The 20,887-nt window shown below is 39.2% G+C and overlaps 1 protein-coding gene across 5 annotated transcripts in view; it reads left to right on the top strand.

The window, feature by feature from the left end:
- The window catches only part of MICAL3 (microtubule associated monooxygenase, calponin and LIM domain containing 3), a 105,108-nt gene that overhangs the window by 34,561 nt on the left and 49,660 nt on the right, over positions 1-20,887 (top strand). For 3 of the 5 annotated variants that reach the window (XM_086479318.1, XM_086479325.1, XM_086479333.1), the window contains exons 17-19: positions 1,490-1,676; positions 4,641-4,729; positions 5,889-5,976. In XM_086479318.1, coding sequence (XP_086335444.1) covers positions 1,490-1,676; positions 4,641-4,729; positions 5,889-5,976 — 364 coding nt within the window. Of the gene's footprint in view, positions 1-715; positions 824-1,489; positions 1,677-4,640; positions 4,730-5,888; positions 5,977-20,887 lie in introns of all 5 variants that reach the window. The other 2 variants (XM_086479300.1, XM_086479309.1) reach the window with 1 other exon arrangement.

Raw genomic sequence — 20,887 nt, forward strand, 5'->3', positions numbered from 1 at the left:
ATGATGAAGGAAAAACCTAGTCATAAAGCTGTGTTCACAGTTGAACAAGTATATGTTCCAGATGTGTGTATGCAGGTATGGCTTTAATGCATTGGATGAGGCTTTTGCATCTTTTTCCATATAAACCTCTCTGTATTTTTAGCACTGGAAGAATTTGTATTTTTGAATCACAGAGTTTCATAGTTAAGGATTTCTCCCTGCTCTGCGAATGCTCTGTACATGAATTTTTTCCAGTTGCTAAGCATGTAAACAAATATGCTGTTGTGATCAGCAGGTTGCATTAGACTATGTAAGATGTCTTCTAAAAGATCTTTGTTTCTGATGCTGATTTTACCTGGAACCTGAAATGTTAACCTATACTTGACCTCATCTTTGAGAAGTGTCTATGCTCAGCTTTCCAGTTGCAAAATACCCCACAAGTGAAAATAAGATCTGCTTTTATTCATCATCGTAGTATTTCTAGAGCACTTAGAGAATGCAAAATGCAAGCCTTCTTTTCCATTCTTACAGTTGATCATGGACTCCACTGGTGATTTCTGATGACACTAGCTTTGCTATTACTACTTGTCACTTCATATTGTCCACTGTCTTGGCATGATTTGACGTCTCTGCACCTTTTCACCACGTAACCTATTATCATTTTAGTAATTTTTTTTAATTTGATTTTTTTTTTCCTTTTCTCACTTCACTATTGTTTTATTCCATCATCTGGTAGAAGTACATAAAGATGTACACAGGCGGAGTGAGCTCATTGGCTGAGCAGATAGCCAATCAGCTTCAAAGGAAAGAGCAACCCAAAACCCTTCTAGACAAGAAGGAACTGGTAAGACGATGTACAGAAGATGATGCGTGTTTGTGATTAGCTGTACTGTAGATCTGAAGTATTGTGAGTGTCCCGTTGTTACTACCAATGATGGAATCTGTTGTAGCTTTGTGAAAGACTTTATTTCCCTTTCTCCGTCCACCCTCACTCTTGTCCTCATTTTCCTTACAAAATGTTTTAAGCTAATCTCAGCATTCAAGCATTGTGTATAAACAGTTGAGAAACTGCTTGTCATGTTTATGAAGATGTGTTGGATCCACTGGGGCTAATTCTGCGTTATTATTTTCTGGAGGAGATACTGATTTTGGTAATGTAGGCCTAAGAATTGCTCTTTGAGGGATTTCTAATGGTTTTGGCTTTTCATCATGTGCCTCCTTCAGTCATTTATTTCAAGGTCATCATTAATAGTACTGGTGTCCACTCTTCCATCCAGACCTTATTTTACTCCTGACATATGTAGGCATGGCATCCTAGGACCTTCTTCCCTGGACAGTAAGGTTAGTTTTTGGTGTCCTGGTTAAAACTGTGAATTGTGTCCAAAATCTGCAGTATCCATTTGTGAAAGAACTGCAGCACCCAGATGCTCCTGTATCCACAAAAATGAAGGGAAAATATAACCGTGCAATCTCGACACACACAAATTTAGCCTTGCCTATTTCTGTCTAGGGCTCACTCAAAAAGGAGTTCCCCCAAAACCTGGGAGGCAGTGATGTCTGTTACTTCTGCCGCAAGCGAGTCTATGTGATGGAAAGGCTGAGTGCTGAAGGCAAGTTCTTCCACCGCAGTTGCTTCAAGTGTGAATACTGTGCAACGACTCTGCGCTTGTCGTCTTACGCCTATGATATTGAAGACGGTAAGAGAACTTGCCTTTTTGTCAGAATTCTTTTAACTGTCCTGGAAGTCCATCTAGCGATTTCAGCTCTTTCTTTGCTTAAAAATTATTTGGTGAGTTAGGGAAGAGTAACCTCTGTTCCAAAGACACCATCTCTCAAACTGTTGAAACTATGTGGATTTCTTGTGGCCAGGTCATGCTGACAGCAAAATAACTGGGCTCTTAGGAATTAATTTAACATAATAACAGCTGCTAGAATGCAAAGAAACAAATAGTAGTTGGGGCTTTAAAAGGGTTCAGAGCCTGAGTTTGAAGGCTAGACTCTTTACTTTTATTTCAGTACTGTCAAATGCGTAAACTCCTTAGTGTTTAGTACCACTTAAGAAAAAGTAAAACGTTGAAGACAAATGCAGTCAGATTTTTCTTCTTGAAGACATCACAACTGTCCAATTTGGTACATTTATTTTAGATGTACTAAAATAGGAACTTTATAATTGGGGTCTGTGATGATAGCTCATTAAAAACTAAGTTCTCTTTATATAGTGAAAAATGGAGCGTTGAAGTTGAGTCAGTCAATGTTATATGTATAGAGAAAGTGTTGAAGTAGTTACTGAAGATTCAGTAATAACTCTTGTTTTCTGTATCTGATTGAGGAGGAAGCAATATGATTACGAAACTTGTTGATAACTCAGTTAACAGAATCTAGCATGCTAAGAATTAAGGGAAGCTTCAAATATACCTAACAAATCTGAGAAAGGAGATGATATGGCAGCAGATGAAACTCAGTTTACCACCAAAGTGTGCATATTGAAAGTAGTAATTTGAAATCACACATCAGTTGTGAAAAGTAGTCTCTTAAGAGTAGCAATGTGTTGCATTCTTTGCTTGAGCAGTGATTGACAGAAATTTCACGTTTTCTAAATAAAATATATGAGAAAGTATCTCTCATAAACCTTTACTTATATCAGCAGATATACTTTTATTTTCTTCCATTGCTGCTATTTATCTTTACTCCTATCTCAATAGGAAAATATGTGCAAAATCATGTAAAACTAGCGCGAGGTTAAGTGGAAAGGTTTCTGCTCCAGACATGATGGTGTAGAAACCAAAATAACGGGAGAAAAGTGTCAGTACCGATAGTTTTCCCCACTCATTGAGGCAAAGATGAGGTGAAAATTATAAACAGATATGCCACAGGATTAAACTCCAGACTATTCTGCTAGAGATTGAAATATTATAAAATTGATAGGTGTCTAATGTGTCTAGCTAGAAAGAGTGTTTTTGCATATACTGAGTAGAATAATGGCTATGGAAACACCATCTAGGCTTAAGGGACAAAAAGAACAAAAATTATGTATTGATGATGCACTATATAATTACTTTAAGTAATGGACTTGCTCACTTACAAAGAATTGAGGAAACTTAGAATCATCAAACCATTCTCCCAGTAAGTAATAGAAAACCGATTATTACTTGGCCGGAAGGTCATCAGACTTGGCATGCGAGTTTAAAGGGGCCAATGATAATTTTGAAATCAACATGTGGAAGTAACATCTTCCTCAGTAATCAAAGTTGGGGAAAAGCATTTTTTGAGCACTGCTGTTATTTTGGGCATTCACAAGTAACTGAATATCTGACTATATGTTTAGCAATAACAGACTGAGCTCCTCTGTCAGCTGTATGGGCTGGAACAGTTTTTGCCACCAGATTTAGTGATTCCCTCTGCAAGCAAGCTTAGATATGCAGTTATGGACAGATAGTTCTCAATGAAGCCAACATAAAGCTCAGTGTTTCAGCACACTTAAAGCATTGATTCTGAAATGATACTACATGCCTAATAGTTCTGTGTGTATATGAAGCAGATATGGCCAAACAGAAATACATGATATCCTTTCTAATCCAATCATTGTGAAAATTTAGCTTATATTTCATTCTGGGTTTTCTTTGAGAGAAAAAATAACAAAGCTATACAGACATTGTTGCTATTCATTTAGCTGTTTGGACTGATGAGCATTCTGCAGTGTTCTGCAGTCAGTGTCTGGTTTTAGGTTTCAAAGTCTGAGAATTTTTAGGTAAGAGCTTTTCTGTTGTTGCTCTTTTCGGACGATTTGAAAGAGCAGTTTTTTGGAAAGAGTAAATATTAAGAACTGTTTATGTAAGCAGAGACTTATCAAAAGATAGCATTTGTCACTTTTTGGTTATAAACCAAAGCATTGTGCAAATACGAGCCCAGAGAAACTAGAGGAAGAGGCAAAGGTCAGAATATAGGTTTGAAATGCATTAGCAAAGTTGGACAAGTAGGATAGCAGTAGGGGATGCATATACCGTGGAGGATACACTGGCATAGGTACACTGGAAGATAATTATGTGCCATCAATTTGTTGCTATTATTTGTATTATGGTATTACTAGTGCTGCTTTGGCTTCCTGACAGTATTCCGGTACTGATGAAAACCCATCTAGGCTTCTGGGGTGTTACTAAACCAGTAGTATCACAAAAGGTCTTAATTGTGAAAATGAATCATTGCTTAATTGTCCTTTCCACAAGTAGCCACTGTGCATTTTTAGAGATGGTTCTTTGGGAGTTAACGCTGTCCTCTCCCACTTTCCTCTGCTGGTTGTATTCATTCTTGCTTTTTCCAAAAGTGCTTCTGCCAGCTTTTCATGTGATGATTTCTTTGTTCCTCACACACTGCCGCATTGTTAGCATGTGATACCACACAAGCCTCACAGCTTTGCTTTGGTGTTTGATAGGATTTTAAGCTAAATGGCTGTCAGGCACCCAATGGAAAGGAGGCTAGCTAGGAGGGGGAGAGAGGAGGGCTGGACTTAAAACTTCAGATAGCATTTGCCTCCATGTCTAGTGAAGAAACTAGAGGGAGCAAGGGGAATGGCAGCAGAAAAAAAGTTGCAGTGAGATGGACATTTATATTGTGCTAAACTATTGTGTTCTTATTGTTGACCATCATTCGTGTTTTATCTGCAGGTAAATTCTACTGTAAGCCTCACTACTGTTACCGACTCTCTGGTTATGCTCAAAGGAAGAGGCCAGCAGTGGGTCCTCTGTCAGGAAAGGTAACTCATTATTTTCATCTAACGTGTCATGTTAGTAGATTTTGATTCTTAACATTGAAAAAGTAAATACGTTGGGGTTTTTTTCAGAAAGCAGAAAAATTTGGAGTGCATCAAGTTTCTTTTTTCTGTCATGAGAGCTTGCAGTTCTGTAAATTATTTAAAAGTAGTTCCTTTAATTACCACTTCTCCTTTCATGGTTCTTATGATAACATAATATACTGTCCCGTTCAGGACAGGATTTTGATTTGTTTTCTTGTGAGTTGAAATACTTAGTCCGTTCAGAGACAAAATGAATAACGTTACCAGTTTTGGTTTTGCTTTGTTTCTCTATGGTTTTTCTTAAGATGAAACAAGTTATTTGCATTTCCTTTGAAACATGAATTCTACTCGACTTGCATAGGCTATGAAGATGACTTGCCTTCATTTCTGAAGGTTTTCTGTGTGTTAATGGGAACTTGTGTGAAAATAAAGGATATCCCTTTTCCTATACTATTGTAATGGAAGCATTTGTGCTTTAAATATAGGATTAAGACACACTGTGTAACAGAGATAAGTCTCCCAGCTTTTGTCATTACAATCCAAGGCACTTGGTTTGTTTCCTCAACCCCCTTTTCAGTATTTTTGCATGCTCTGTCTGAGCAAACTACATGCTAGTCTCTTAACAGGTTCTGTTAAGCTTGCAAGCTGCAAACTGTCCTTCCCCCTTAAATTATATTTTCCTTTGTGGTAGTGGTGCTGCTTGTCCTTCTGCCTGTTTCTCAGGTTTTATTAGTACAAGCTGAAGCTGTACTCCTCCTTTTTGGAAGGACAAAGGATCTATCCCAGTATTTGTGCCATACTTCCTACCAAAACCAGAGGCTAAAAATGGTACTTGTTTTATTTCCCAGATGAGCACACTTCAGGGATCTTACTGCTTTGACTTTCTTGGATATCCACCTTGTTTTTCAGAGCTTTAATAAAACCATAAATTGAGAAGGAACATACTTGGTTCAGACCTTGCCTTTTGTGATGATTAAGGGGTATCTTAATTGTGAGAGGGATGTCTTCCTAGTTCAATATGTTCAATACATACAGACTCACATTACAAAAAAAAAAAAAGAAGTATTTCTGAGGCATTTTCAGTTTCAATATGCATTTAATTTCTCCCACATTCTTACAGGACACCAAAGGAGCTCTGCAGGACGCCATGGCAAGTGATGGAAGTGGACGAGCAAATGCCATCTCCACCTCAGCAGAGAGGGCCCCAGGTAGCTCCGCTTCCTTCTTTAGCAGGGTGATGCAGTACTCTCTCGGCCTCTTTGGCAGAGTTAGGGTGGCAAGCCAGCGCCTGCAAAGCACAGTTTCCTCGATTGGGCACCAGGTAGCCCAGAATCCTTTGGACTCCTTTTTCATGTGTCAGCTGATGGCTTTTGGGATTCCCTTTCTCTATGTCCAGTCAGAAGTTCTTGTGCAGATCCTAGGGGAATTCTGTGGGCAGCCTGCTGACCGCTAAGAATTAATGTGACCCACCTTTGAGCTGTGTAACTCGTGTGATTTTTGGGGTGCCATGTGAATTTTGTGCATTACATGAAAGTCTCAATATATTATTTTGCACTGTGGCTTTGGAGCCTAGATGTTCTCAGTCCTTTCAAGGACAGTATCTAAAAGAATTCCAGGAAAACACAGATGCTCAGTTGAGGGTCTCCTCTGAGCGGGCCCAGATAAAGAGCCCTGAAATGTATGCAGCTTGGTGTTAGTGAAGTTAAAAGTTCTTCTGATGCACTGGAATAGCTCACAAACTGGATTTCTGTGTTTGCCTGAATTCTGGGTGTGGTTTCTCGTTCTTCCAAGCTTCTCTTCATTAATCTGGTACTTGAATGAGAGATCCCATTATGTCTGGGTTGTGTCTCCTTTGGAATTCCGGGTGTCTGACAGCTAATGGGATCGGATTCCTTAAATGCCTTGATTTTCATGGTGCAGGCAGGTCATGGTGCTCTTCCCCCACTGACAGAATCTGTGCTGCTCCTGGCCATGGCTTTGGGAACGGGATGGTGAATGCGTGTGTCTTAACTGTGAAGTAGTTTTGCCTTTTAACTTGAAATTCTAATTCCTTCTAACATGGGAGAAGGGTCTATGCTACAAATGCTCATTTGCCCAGCCTGTAAGTGTTCATTTGATGATGTCAGAAAAAGGAAGAGACTTGATTTCTAGTATTTGTTCCAGAACACTATGGATAAACTAGATCAGCTCCTTTTAGAGAGAGAACATGCTTAGAGCAACACTTTGAGAAAAGGATGTTTTTGCAGTGCCAGTTGAGAAAAGACCTTAACAATATGCAGGCAAATAAAAATCACGCTTTTGTTTGACTTTATGTATTATTCTTAAAAGTGTTTCTAAGATTATAACTGAATGGAGTCTGACAGAAATGTATTCTTAGGGGGCGCAGTTGATTCTTGAAGTGTAGTTACTTTCAGAGTTTCCTCTTTTGTTTGTGTGGAATTTCCATATGGCAAAATGGAGGAAATGGAGAAGGTATGGAAAAATGACATTTGCAAAATGCTGTGGACAGATGGATTAATTACAGCATTTTTTGTACAACTGGATAGACTTAAAATTGTGTTCTTTAAAAGTGGAGAGATTTATTTATTTTTTTTAGCTGGACCGTATTCTTTAAGATGAATGGAAAAAATATTTCTTGGAGCACAGGACATCTGATGTGAGAATAAGGTGGTTTATGGAATGAAACTACTGGTGGTGAGAAGTAAAATAAGGAGAGTTTACTATATATATCAATTAATTTATCAAAGCAATTTCTGGCAGAAAGTCTCCTTTGTCTAGTTTAGTCCTTCCAACTGGCCAAATTTAATTACTCACTTTTATAAATGAGCATTCAGTAAATGGCATCTAAGTGATCACTAAATAGAGCGAACACTAGGCCATGGTTTGCTATGAACAAATCAGATATAAATCAAATGTTTCCATCTCTCCTTATGTAGTGGTGGTACAATCCTGTAGCAGAACTGTAGCATTTCCAGAGGAGTAAAACAGAACAGACACCACGTATCACATGTCAAAACTTGAAATCTAGGGCTCCTTCTGTTTGCTTTCTGCTTTTCTAAAGCAGTGTCTAACTGTGGCATAATTTTTAAAGCTTTTGGACCTTTTAAAGCTCTGCCTCTTGTGGTGCCCAAAGGACATTAGGACATACTTGGCTCAGCTGGGTCAAGCTAGGTCATCTTTAAGGTAGTGTGCTGGGGTGCCTTCTTGTGTGTGCATGACAGAAGTACATTTAATGGTAGGAATGAGCAGTGCCTCTGCCCTTCTCAGCTTTTCTGCTAGAAAAATGCCATTAGTGGCTGAGATTTTCTTTTGTGAAGTTAAGTTCTAAGTATATCTTAAAGCTACTGGCTCAACAATGGCTAAGAAACAGGAGGAGGCTAAATGCAATGTACTTTAAAAGCAAGTTGCAGTGACATTAATGGCAGGTCAGTTCTCTGTTAGTGTTAACAGTGATGTCCTGTAGGTACCTACCTTTAGCTCCTGTTCTTGCTGGGTAGGTAGGTCAAGAAACCTGTGATGTGTTTACAGTTACATATGGTTTGAAAAAAACAAAACAAAATAAACCCTTTTGAATTACCGGGCTTACTAATACAGTGGAAGAATTGGATATTATTCCTGAATAATCAAAAGGAGTCTGTAAGATTACATCTCAGTATAACTCCTGGCTTTGAACTATCTGCGTATATGCTTTCTTCCAATTTATTAAATTCTGTCTAAGAGACCATAGACATTCTGCTTTTACTGTAGAGTAGACAAACACATTGAGCGAAAACCTGTCTGAAATGGAGATAGAGGCAGAGCTCTGTTTCCAAGGCTCCGCTTCACCCATCTGGTAGACTCATCTAGTACAGTTCTACAGTTTGATCTCCTTTAAGGCAAGTGCCACCAAATGAAATTTGGCAATAGCAGTTTCAGACCATGAGGTCTGAGCCAGTCCTCAGTAGTGAGGCAGATCTTGATGTCGAGTGTAAGTTGCTTCCAAAATGATTTAAGTAAACAAAAAAAAAAAAGTGTAATGTGCGCAGGTTTTATATTTGATGGAGATGTAAAGATATCTGAGAAGGCAAAAGGAAGGTGTACAGCAGAAACATCAATTAAATAGTATACAAGACCAAAAAAACAGCTGTTTTTAAATCTTACACCTCTGAGTTAAATTCAGCCCCAAGTTAGCAAAAGTGCTTGTTCGGTGAGCTTTATGGTGACTCATGTAAGCCCTGCTTTTTAGTTGCCGTGAAATCCCAAATGAATGTGAATTGCATGGGTTCTCCCCTACACTCAGTGCTGCCTCCTCTATACCACCAAATCTGGCCTCTTCTTTTTTAGCTAGCTTATTGCTTAAAATAAATTCGACCACAAATAACATTCAGCAGGTTTAGTCAGCCGAGGTAAGATTGGTCACAACAAGCACTTCCTTGTGATGTGTTACTAACCTGATTGGCATGTATTAACTTTGCTAAAGATGTCAATCCCTCACAGGGTGGCCGCAGTCTTAGCTGGCATTTAATGTGTTTTGTCTGTCCCTTGTATTAGAACAAGGATAGTTGCAGGGCATAATCTGTGATAAGCAAGTTGAGGTTTTTTTAGCAGTCAACTAGAATCACCCTTCTTGGCGAAGGTTTTGCCAGGTTTGCCAGAGAGCCTGCATGGCTGCTTATGTGGTTGGTTACAAGGGATGTTCCCAGGGATGTTAGGGTCAGACTGGCTCTTGCAATATAGATCAACCCTTCAGTCTGGGAAGCGGCAACAAGCTTTTGAGTGATGGATGCCATTCTCTCTGGGAAAGGGAAGTCGGGGAAAGCTGTTACTGTGCTTCTCGTCCTGCTGAACTGTGGCATGCTTGTCGTAGATTCTGTAACCTTTCTCTGTACCCTCTCTGCCTGTTTTTCTCTATCTTCTGCATTTGCCTTTGTGCCAAAATTGCTGCTATTGCCAAAAGAAAAAAAAAAAAAAACAATTTTGCTTTTCAACTGTCTCTCCCTTTGATAATCTGTAACTGCTGTGTTTTGGATTTTTTTGAATTTATTTACGGTACTTTATATGGTTTTAATATGCTTTTAATGCAAATGCTGTTCTTCTGTTTGTTCTAAAGGTCTGCAAGAACATATTTCTGAACTTTTGTCTCTTTCTTGACAGATGGACTTGGAACAGTCTTTACCCGTATCAGCCTTATGATAATGCTCCTTGAGGTGACTTTAGCCAGTCACCCCAAGGAGCATTGTTGTAAGATGTTTCCCATTTCAGGCTTGTGGTCTCACAGCAATACATTTCTGCCCATGTTGGCAAGAGTAATTAATAAAGGAAAGACCTGCTAGGGAAACTCACTTTATATTGCTGTACATTTTGAAGTACAAGTCATGAGATCTTTGCAGTAGTTACTTGACTTGTGAAAGATTTAAGAAGCCAAATATAAGCCATAGTATGCAAAACTGAAAAATGAATACCAAGTAGAGGCTTTAAAGTCACAAAAATGTATGATATGAAAGTGTATGATCTAGGTATGCAATATGAAAAGTTCAGAATCCTCCTATGGATGTGCCTTAAGTGTTTTCAGGGAGCATCGTTCTGAGCAAAGCCCTTCACAGTAGACTCTTAAAGAAGCAATCCATTGTATATAGCAAGCAAAGCTGGACTTTACATGAGGAAAGTCTTTTGCTGACTTGGAGAGCTAGGAAAGGGTGGCTGCTTCCTCTAAATGGCATGCCCTTCAAAGCAAATTCTGAGCCACATTTTCAGAAGGATTTTAACTGTCTCTACAATTTTAATGAATCTTTATGAATGCATCCAATATTATTTGCACACAATTCTACTTCTGTGTCTGACAAAGTATGAATACATTTTATATATATTTCTGTACAGAAATAAGTTTCTTGTTCAAAAACATTGCCTCTTTACAGTTCTGCATACATTGAACATGCCTTATGAAAATGATTCCACTTGAAGCAATACTGTTTGCTTGTGCAAACAAACGTATCTTCATGAAATCCTCCACTTGGTCACTTCTTTTCATTATTATTCAGATTTGGGTTTTGTTCTTGTTTTAATTCTGTCTGGTTTAAACATTAAATTACAGAAGATAGCAGCAAATTAGTTCTGTGACATCATGTTCTGTTTGCAGTGCCTTCATTTTAATCCACTGAACTGTGCATTTACAAGCACATCCATATATATAAAAAAAAGAGAAGTTTACCGATATTTCAGGATGCACCACCAAACTGGTAAGAAAAATAGTTCCTCTACTACTGTGCCTTGAATTTGTTCTGTTTGGAGGAGCTGTGGTGGTGTGTTTTGCAGGACTTGGCACATGATACTGAACCCTTTTATGGGGTTTTATACAACTTGAAAGAGACCTGATGCAAGCTTTATTTCTCTCTGTTGGAACACTTAAAATATAAACTTGAGAACCAGACCCTGTGTTTTTGGAAGCTGAGGAGAGTGTGTGGGTTGCCTGATTAGGACCAAGGTTCAGTGCCCAGTGAATCAACGGTCAATAGCAAACCAGGAATCTCTGTTAGGATAAATGCTTGACTGTTCCCAGTCCATCCTGTTCCTTGTCAGTGTTCTTATCAGGATTTGGGTGACTTTGGTGTAAAGGAAAGGAGAATGCTAAAGGACCAGGAATTTGAAGCCCGTAAAATATGTAAAGGCAAAGGCATAATGGAAAGGCTCTTTGTTCTAAAGAGACTGGAGGTGCAGCTGACCTGATAGAGCTTCACTGAAAAATCCAGAAAAATGTTTTGGGGAATGAGGAAGGATATACAAAATAGCAATGTGCTGAGTTTGTGCTCATGGCTGGATCCTGCTAAGAACACCTGTTCCTGGGAGTAACTGGGCTCCTGATCCCCCCTGTCTCTCTAGCTTTCAGACCTGTAGACTCGTGCCACTGAAATATTTGTTTATTGTTTGTATGTGTATATTCTGAAGGGTGATATGAATTTTTCTGGGCACTTTAAGAGCTTCATTGAATGTTTTTGGGTCTTAGAGAAATAGTATCAAGTTTGGATGAAGGAGTTGGATTATTTTTAATTGCAGAATTAAAATGTCTGGTTTTCTTGAACAGTGGAATCCAAGAAATTACCATTTTGAGATTGTTTCCCTCAGAGAAAAGGAGGGAGTGTGCAGAAAATAAGCTTGGTGACAGATAATGTTCAAGTGAGATGATTAGTGCTCAGAAAGGCTTCATGTCTCCATTGTATAGCCTCTTTGAAGATTTTGATTTATGCAGTTGTTTTTAACCTGTTTTTGTTTTGGGTGTGCGTGTCTCTGAATTCTGTAACACGTGGTTTTCCTGTTGCTGTGAAATCGAGACATTATTTGTTCAACTGTGTGAAATGTTCAAGGGAATAAATTCCAAACAAACTTCAGGTTTCTGAGTTTTTTTTTGTCCTCCCCCTTCTCCCTCCACTGGTTCCAGGTGAGGGATGCTGTGGGGGATACAGAGTTGGGGAGAGTGGAATGGATAGATCTGTCAAGCTCAAATACAAAAGATGTTTTGAGGAGCTCCATGGCACATGCCACCTGCCACTGCAAAGTACTACTTTTCAGTCTTCTTCTGTATTGTGGTTTGTTGCAGTTATTTTTAATTTTGCTGTTATCTTGTGGTTTGCTCGGAGTGCAGGGCGTACACTGCACACACAGCATGGCATTGCTCTAGAAATCCTGCTAAGGACCCCCATACTAAATATGCTGCTGCTTTGGCAAAGCTGGCTTTGGATAGATGTGCTCTCAGTGTTGTGGTGTCACTGATTTTGGTCGATTTGGCAGGTGGTTTTATGTGCCTTGCTGCAGGCCAGAGGTCTTTGTTACACTCTGTAAGCAAGGCGGTGATACTCACGTGTGAGGGGAGAGGACAAACATGGGCAAGTGCAAGTCAGTGCTCAGGAACAGGGAGGCATAGCCTTTGCACCTGGTGTGACAGGTAAGCGTCTAGGCAGGATTTGGTTCCTCTTGTTGGTATAGCAGCAGCTGTGATGATGGGATGTTTCGGTGTGATGGAAAGGCAGAAAACGAGTAAATATAGAGCCTTGTTGCCAAATCCTGTGTCTTACGTTCTAGCTGGACAGTTGTCTTATGAGAATGGCACATGAGGAGGTGACCTCCCTTCTTCAAGACCTTTAAGAGACTGTTCTCTAGTGTTCACATCCTGTCAAAGATAGAGCTGGATCATAGTTTGAGCTGCGTTTTCCTGTTCTCAGAGACATGCTGGATTAGTCTACATTAGAGACTCATTCTGTGTCTTTTCTTGCACGCTTCTCATGCTTCCTACTGCACCATTGGCAACTAAAAGCTTGTAATAGCAGATGACTTTTGAGAGTCTAACTGTGAATGATATGTCTTCTCTTTCGGGTTTATTTGGACAGAGTTTAAATGGTACCTCACAACTGCAACCGCAAACCAATTCTGTTATACGTAAGAGTTCCTTCTTTGGAGGAAAGTAATCACTTTCTGCCTTGAAATTGCCTTTTGTTTTTCTTCACTGTGATCAGTAGTCCTGATTTTGAGGCTAAAATGGGCTTTCAGTTCTGAGAAGGAGCCATCAGCGTTCGGTGTAAAATCTTCATGTGCTGGTGTGTGAACTAGAAATGTTGTTTTGATGCACTGCTAGAACAGCCTCTGCTGGTCTGTGTCAGGAAAGCTGTTAACTTTGCAGCTACATATATGCTTTTCAGAAATCAAATGTTTGCTACATAAATTTTTTTTTAAAAAAAGGGGGGGGGGGGGGAAGGAAAAGGGTGAAAGGAGGTGCATTTCCTGAGCTCATCCCCATCGGAGATGAGATCAGACTTCCTTGTACCAGTATAGGAGAAATTGTGTTCAGCTCAAACTTGGATAAGCCAAGTATTGGTGTGATGGGAGAGCTCCCAGGCACTCTCAGCTCATTCTCTTTGAAGTCTACACAGATGCCTCACACTTTCTGTTTCTGTGCCTGTTGTTCTTCTCTAGTCTCATGGCCTCTGGTGTTCTCTTACTAATGCCTATGGGAAGAGTTGAGCTCTGTATCCTGCCCTGCTGGATGGGAGAGGGGTGCTGCCAGGGAACTCCTTCCATGGCCCTGACACTCAAAAGTCACTTTTTGTTAAAGGCATCTTAGCTTTGCTTGTGAAACAAAACTGGACCTTTTTCAAGCATTCTTTCTTTCACTACCACCCTTCCTCCTTGCTTCCATTCCAACCTGAGAAACATACCTTAAAATTATTTACTCTAGGGGAAACTTTATTCTGTAAATGAAGCCCCAAGTAACACACTATGTCAAATAACGTTCTTTTTAACCTTTGTTGTGCAAATAAAATGACCTGAAAATGAAGAAAAGTAGATGAATTAGGGTGGGCCACATTCTTGCTGAGTGTACATGCTTCTTTGCTTGTAGTTCTGTAAAGAGAACAGATTGATTTTTCTGTATATGCTATCCTGAGGTCTTGAATTACACAGATTTGTCCTTCCATTGCATCTGTCACTTCTGAGGGTCTCTATTTAGGACTTGTGGAACTTGGTGAATAGATTAAATATTGTCTTCATCTCACAGAAAATGAGGTATTGTACTTTTTTGCAGTTAGTGTCCTCATTTAACATCCTTGAAAAGAAATTATCCACAGAAAATCTTAGGTGGCTGATAACTAACATCCAACTATTTATCCCAGAACTGAAGTTGAAGGACTGAAATTCACTATGTAAATAGTAATATATTAAAGACACATCTTAAAAACAAGGTATCATAATTACATGTGTAAATCAGTTTAAAACATTGAGATACTGAGCCGTTCACAAATGCACAAAAGTCTGTGGGCAATGTGGATGTTTTGTTTCCTCGAAAAACAGATGACTTCCACTGAAGACTGAATTAGCTTTTACAGGGGTTTGGAAACTTTATTCTAAGATTTGAGCTTTTAAAAGTACTAAGATGTTTTCCGCCATGCATCCCAAAACAGTTTGCTGCTTCAGATATATTTTGGTAGCAGTTTTTCCAAGCGGCACGTTGGCATAGACCATCTCCTTTGCAACACGCATCGCTAGGGTGGTGTAGAAAGCCTGCTGTGTACAAGTTGTTCTATGTTTTAGACATATTACACTTCCTCATCTGGTATGGTAGACAGCAGAGTAACTGTTTCATACAGATCTTTTTTTCTAATGTTCTCTAACGGTGATTGGAAAGTGTAAGGTACTTTTAAAATGAAACGAATGAATAAATGTCTGTTCGTCTCTATACCAGTTAAAATAAGGCAGTGATATTTTTACCACCTGCTTGTGATCATATTAAGGTATGTGGTTGGTAATGTATCTTAGACTACAAGGAGAAACAAAGGGAGAAAAACAAACTTTAGGAAAAAAAAAACAAACCCCAAAACAAATAGAAACAATCTGAAGGGAAGGAAGAGATACCTCAGAGTCAACATTGAACCTATTCTGCTTTTATGAAGTGTGTTTGTGGAGGAAGGTGGAGTAGTGGTTGCTGAGCTGATCCTGGTGATGTAGAGTTTAGCTGAGGCTTTCCAAACAGAATTGGGCAGATGCTCTTTAAGGATGAGATGGCACTTCTATGCTCTGTTTAGTTGCTTACATCTTCTCTCAAAAATGTATGTTTAGTCTGACATTTCTCATGTTTGCAGTCATCCCAGAAGGCTGTGTTTTCTTTTTTAGGGAAATTTCGTAACTGTCCTTTCTGCTGCTACAGAAGTTTATCTGATGGCGTGTGGGTAGAAGTGTTTAAAAATAGGACTTTTTACCCGCGAGATGTTTCAGATACCTTCAGGCTTGGGTAACTCAGTGATTAAAAACATCAGAACTGATGTGTAAGTTATCTTTAATCAGTAATGTGTCTTTTGGAAGCTTTATATCTGGAGCTGGGGCAGATTTTGAATACCTGTGTACAAGAATTTTCTTAGTTTTGGAAAAGTTCCCAGTAAGGTGTGATGCTCTAGATTGCTTGGACTATTCAGTTGCTTTACAAGTTATACAAGAGCATAAATGTAGATAATCGAAAGGTATGCAACAGAGTGAGGGAGCAGATATCGATGCTTTTTTTGAGTATATGGAGCTTTTACTTATGGCAGGTATTCCCCAGTGTATTTTCCTGTAACTGCCAGCCTCGGATTTCAGCCTGTTCCATTTGCAGCGCTTCACAATCCTGACACAAATGATAGAAATTAAGGACGGACATGGTTAGTATCTAAATATAATCTGAGATCCAGTAGTTATAGAAATCTGTAGTACACTGCAACAGAAGAGATAGTGGGTATTAGCTCAGTGGTTAAAACAAGATATCCATTTGAAAGCTATGTTTTTGAATCTGATCACAATTCGAACTGGAAACTGAAAACATTTGGTCTTCCACACTTTTTTATGATGTATGATAAAATTTCTAGTTCCTAATTGGTTGTTCTTTAATGACCAAAGCTTCATCCAGTATCTAAGGTAGACTTGGAAGTACTGGTTTCTAGGCAATATTTGTGTTGATAGATTCCTGTACTGCTTTTAGATGGAAATGTCCTGCATTCAGCTTTGTGTTATTTGCACGGTAGAAATCACCTGTCTGATCCCTCCCAGTGAAATGAGAGGTTCCGGAGGGCAAGAAATAGATGCCATAATGAATAAACTACATGAAAACTTATGTAGTAGAGAAGACAGCAGAGTTTTTCTTTCTAACATCATCAAAGGGGTTACTGTTTGGATTATAACAGGACAATCACTCTTAAATACTAATTTCCAAGTTACTTAACAAAACAAAGAGAGTACTTTGCTTAAAAAAGGGGAAAACCTCATGAGCCCAGGTCATGGTGATTTTAAAATACAGTGTGGCCTTTCTCTTCTTTCCTTTTTCTCTCTGCCAGTCCCTGGATGTGCCTCATCCCAGGTGGCTCTTTGAGGTAACATACCTTTTATAGCTTCCAGGACAAAATTTACGCCTGCAAAGCAACGTTATCTTTAGCGAGATTATCCTTTAGTGCTCTTCAGCCTTCCCACACTCAGCTTCTTTTCAGGGAATGGGAATGAGGCCAGGCAACATATGATAGAGCTGATCAAAATACAGTTGGTGATACCAACAAAATGGAAAATGATAGGTAATGTGTTACTGTTACAATCTTCTGAATAATAAGCACACCAGTAATTAACAGACTTAATATAAATTTATGTAGGGATTTTATATCTCTAGTGCAGAAAACTTGTTTGGGCAGTAGTTTAGGTGAAATCTGTACAAACGTTAGGACTTTCTGCCAGAAAAGATGCAATAAGGAGAATCAAGCTTACCAGTATTCCCTGGGGCTTGGATTAGGTGACCTAATACCTCCATTCCCCTGTTGTTTTTCTCCACCCACCAGCTACAACACTGGACTCCTTCCAGGAGTCAAAAATAGCTATATTCCTGGATTATTCTGTACCTCTACTGTAATGAAGACAACTTTTCTGTATTGTTAAAACATATACTGAACTTTTAACTTTCATTATGTAATACTGCTACTTCATGCATCTGCATAGGAAAAACACTTACCTATTTCTCCAACATAGCTTTATACTATAAAGTTGCAGATGAATTTTTGTTTCCAAGGTGCAAGTATAAATTACAGATGATCTTGAAATGAAAATGGTTAATTGTATTCACTTCTGGTTGCTTCCATGAAAACCAAGGAAAGGTCCGATTGACAGCTGTTTCTAGGCCTTGCCCTGCTGATGTAGGAAGCCATTGAAGTTTTGTCACTGGAAGTGTCTGTTTCGACACTTCCAGAAGCCTATTTAAACCCAAACAAGTAGTGTGGGGGTGGGAGAAAACATTGCAACACCCATAAGATAAACTTATAAGTTACTAATTTCATTCAGTAGTCAGTCCAATTCAGTTTCATAATTATGAAGAGAAGAGGCTTCCACATTTACTGGCAGTATCTGAGATACGAAGAACTTAATTCTAGCTAGAGGTTGTGGAATGTGTGGAGGAGGACTTACATCTTCATATGTTGATTTCTGTGGTATCTGTTTCAGAATCCCTTGAATATTTTAGCTGTCAGTTATTCCGATACACATAATAATGGTTTGGGGCAGGAGCGGGCTTGGGGGCCTCTCTGCTCCTCATTGCTTAGGGAACCAGTAGATATTGACAGGAATCTCACTGATTTTTGTTTCATGTGCTGTGTGCTGTTGAATCAAGTAATGCTATAAAACTTCTTGTTCAGCACTAGAAGTAGCGTTGGTTCTTTAATAACTCTCTGCTGGGTACTTCTGCATCAGAGGGTATTTAGATAAAACACCTTTCTGTCTGTACAGCTTATTCTTCCCACTTGCTGTTTAGGTCCCTGATTTACTAGGAAGAATTGCTAGACTGACGGCTTGAGGACTGAGCCTTAACATGGTTGTAGAGATCTTGAGCGTGTTGGTTGCTCAGTGGCAAAACCCTTTTTCTTCTGGTAGTCTAGAAGGAGCCTCTGTTCTGCTCTGTGTCTGCTCCTTAGTTCCCTAGATTTTAAATGTCAGTTTAAGGACAGTCGTATTGATCAGGTCCAACCTGCCTAAGACAGTTTGCATATTTACAATTCCCACATCAAACTCCAGGAACTTTGACTCACTAGAGCGTATCTGCTAGAAAGCTTAGTTAGTTACTGTTTACTGTTGTGACTGATACACGTGCATCTTGGAAGAATATCAACAGGGCCATCTTCAGGTTTCAGCTCATTTTGAATCCTGTCCATGGATGATCTGGATATCTTGCTTATTAATAGACTTTGTTTTTCCTATCATGCTGTGCTCTTTGAATTCAGGGCTTTTTATATTTAGCAGAATGTGTTATGGATCAAACTGGAAACGCAGACATCAGAAAATTCAAGATTTGATGGCTTCTTAATACAGCTGAATAATTCAGGCTTCCTGAGGGTTTGGGAATATCCTAGGATAGAAAGAGAGAAAGTTCAGGCATTGTATCAAAGTAATACTGACATTTGGTGACTATTAAGTATTTACATTCGAATAAATGCATTCTTGTTTCTGTTTAAGCAGGTGTTGCATTACCCCGTTTGGCTTTGAGCATGTGCTTATCAAAATTCAGGGGATCCTACCAGGATATGTGCAGTTCTGCAGTATGTGGTGTGAGGCTGTGTGAACAAGCAGTGACAGGAATTCACCAGACCTGTTGGGCTTTTTCCAGTGGTTTCCTGGAGACATTTCTTAAAAGAGAATATAAATTTTAACGGGTGGATGAATCAAGATTTGAAACCTTGAACTTCTTCCTAACACTTAAACAATCCATTCCATTTAACACACTTCTGCAGGTCAGTTTAGACTTGCCATCTACACGTTTTGTGTATCTCTTGCTGTGCAGTACAAAAGTTAACAATGGCTAGATACTAATTTTGGAGAGGATTAAGGAAAGGATTTCTGGCTATGTCTCTCAGAAGAAATCAGTTGCACTCGCGTAAATGGAATGTCTTCATTGACTTACTGTTTCAATATGTGCAGCATCCATCAACATGCCTTGGTAGTAAGATTATTTTTTCTTAGTACACACTGTGCTGAGCACAGTGAGCATCTCATACAGGGTGCCATTGTTCAACCTGCTCATGTAAACCATGTAACCATTATGCTTAAAATCTGACATATTTTAGTCCCTTTCTTACTTTAAAGTGTTTTTCCTTGACTTAAAGTGAAGTTGAGAGTGAAGGTGTTGGAGTTGGGCATCTTGGATCCTGTTTCTGGCACTGCCACTAGTCTATTGTGAGACTGACTTGCTGGTGTTTAATCTCTTTGTCTGGACTTGTGCAATGCCTCTACAGTACTTGCTTCCAAAATAGGTTTGTTTTACTATGCTAATACTTGTAAAACATTTTGAGGCCCTTGGATGAGGAGTGGAGTTGGAATATGAAGAGGCAGTTAATGGAATATAAGTAGGTGAGGGTGAAACTTCTGGGAAAAAAATGAAACTCAATCTGATGTTAACACAGCAGAAAAATGAGAAGTCTAAAAATGCTGCTAGAACTCGTTTGCTGCCTTCTTTATACCTCAGCGATAATGTTTGCTGAACTGCAAACACACTTCAGGAACCTTACCCCAAAAGATATTTCTTAGAAATTAATGGCAACAGAATCTGAGGACTTTCAGCATTTCTGACTCAGAGCTCACTGCGTCACTTTTAAACTCCCACAGAAAAGTTCCCATCTTCCATCTCTGTACTTTGTCATATGCAATATGCTGCTGTTTCTGTAGGAGTTGTTTTATCTGACATAGTTGTGTTCTCCAACAATTGTGTGGAGATAGAAGTAATTGAACAGTTTGGAGAAGACGAGTGAAAACGAACAGGTACAGTGTGTATGTCATTATCATAAAAGCACAAGATTTGAGAAATCCAAAATTAAGAGTTTCTCGAGAAATGTATTAATTCCTTCCCCCTTTTGCATTTGTTTCACAGTAGACTCCTATATTTGAATTTCTGTAACTGCCCAAGGCCACAGCTGAGTCTGTACAACATACTGAACCCACAGCTCACAAGAGACGACATTTAACTTAGCTTGCAATTTTAACAGATTGGACTAAGAAAAGGAAGTCTAGAGGTACTGCATGATTAATGGAAAATAAATTCTAGTAAAATAGGCAGGTAGTTTCCCTTTGGGAAGAACTCGTTGTTCTCAGATTCCCAGTTTTCTCCTGCATCTTCAGCAAGTGTTACATGAGGGAGTGACCTTGGCAAGATTTCATCTAGCTCATGAGAACAGTGTGTAGATCTTACAGAAGAAGGTAAGGCTGGGGGAAAATCGAGATGGGATCCTCTCTTAAAAGGAGTTTCTCCGGCCTTCCAGTAATTGCCGAAGTTGCTGGAATAGGGCACATTCATGCAGGCAAGGAGCAGTTCAGTGTAGGAATGTTGTCTCTGATCATACGATTATCTTTACAGGATGCAGGCTGTGTCAAGGTTGAGATAAAGGACTCTGGCAGCTTTCATGCAACAGCTAAGCAGCCTGTTGTGTTAAGAAAAACAGTTCTCTTCAGATGATGTATGTAATGTTCATGGCCCACTGACTCTTCCCAAGTAAAGAATCAGATTTTTAAATGTGTCCTGTTTTGGATGTTGTTTGTGGATTTTTAGCTGATCAGTTGGTTGCATGAGAAGCGGCTCTTGGCTTCCAGGTATCTCCCCTGTCTGGCTAGTAG

This window comes from Leptosomus discolor, chromosome 1 (assembly GCF_034619465.1).
Source record: "Leptosomus discolor isolate bLepDis1 chromosome 1, bLepDis1.hap2, whole genome shotgun sequence".
NCBI lineage: Eukaryota > Metazoa > Chordata > Aves > Leptosomiformes > Leptosomidae > Leptosomus > Leptosomus discolor.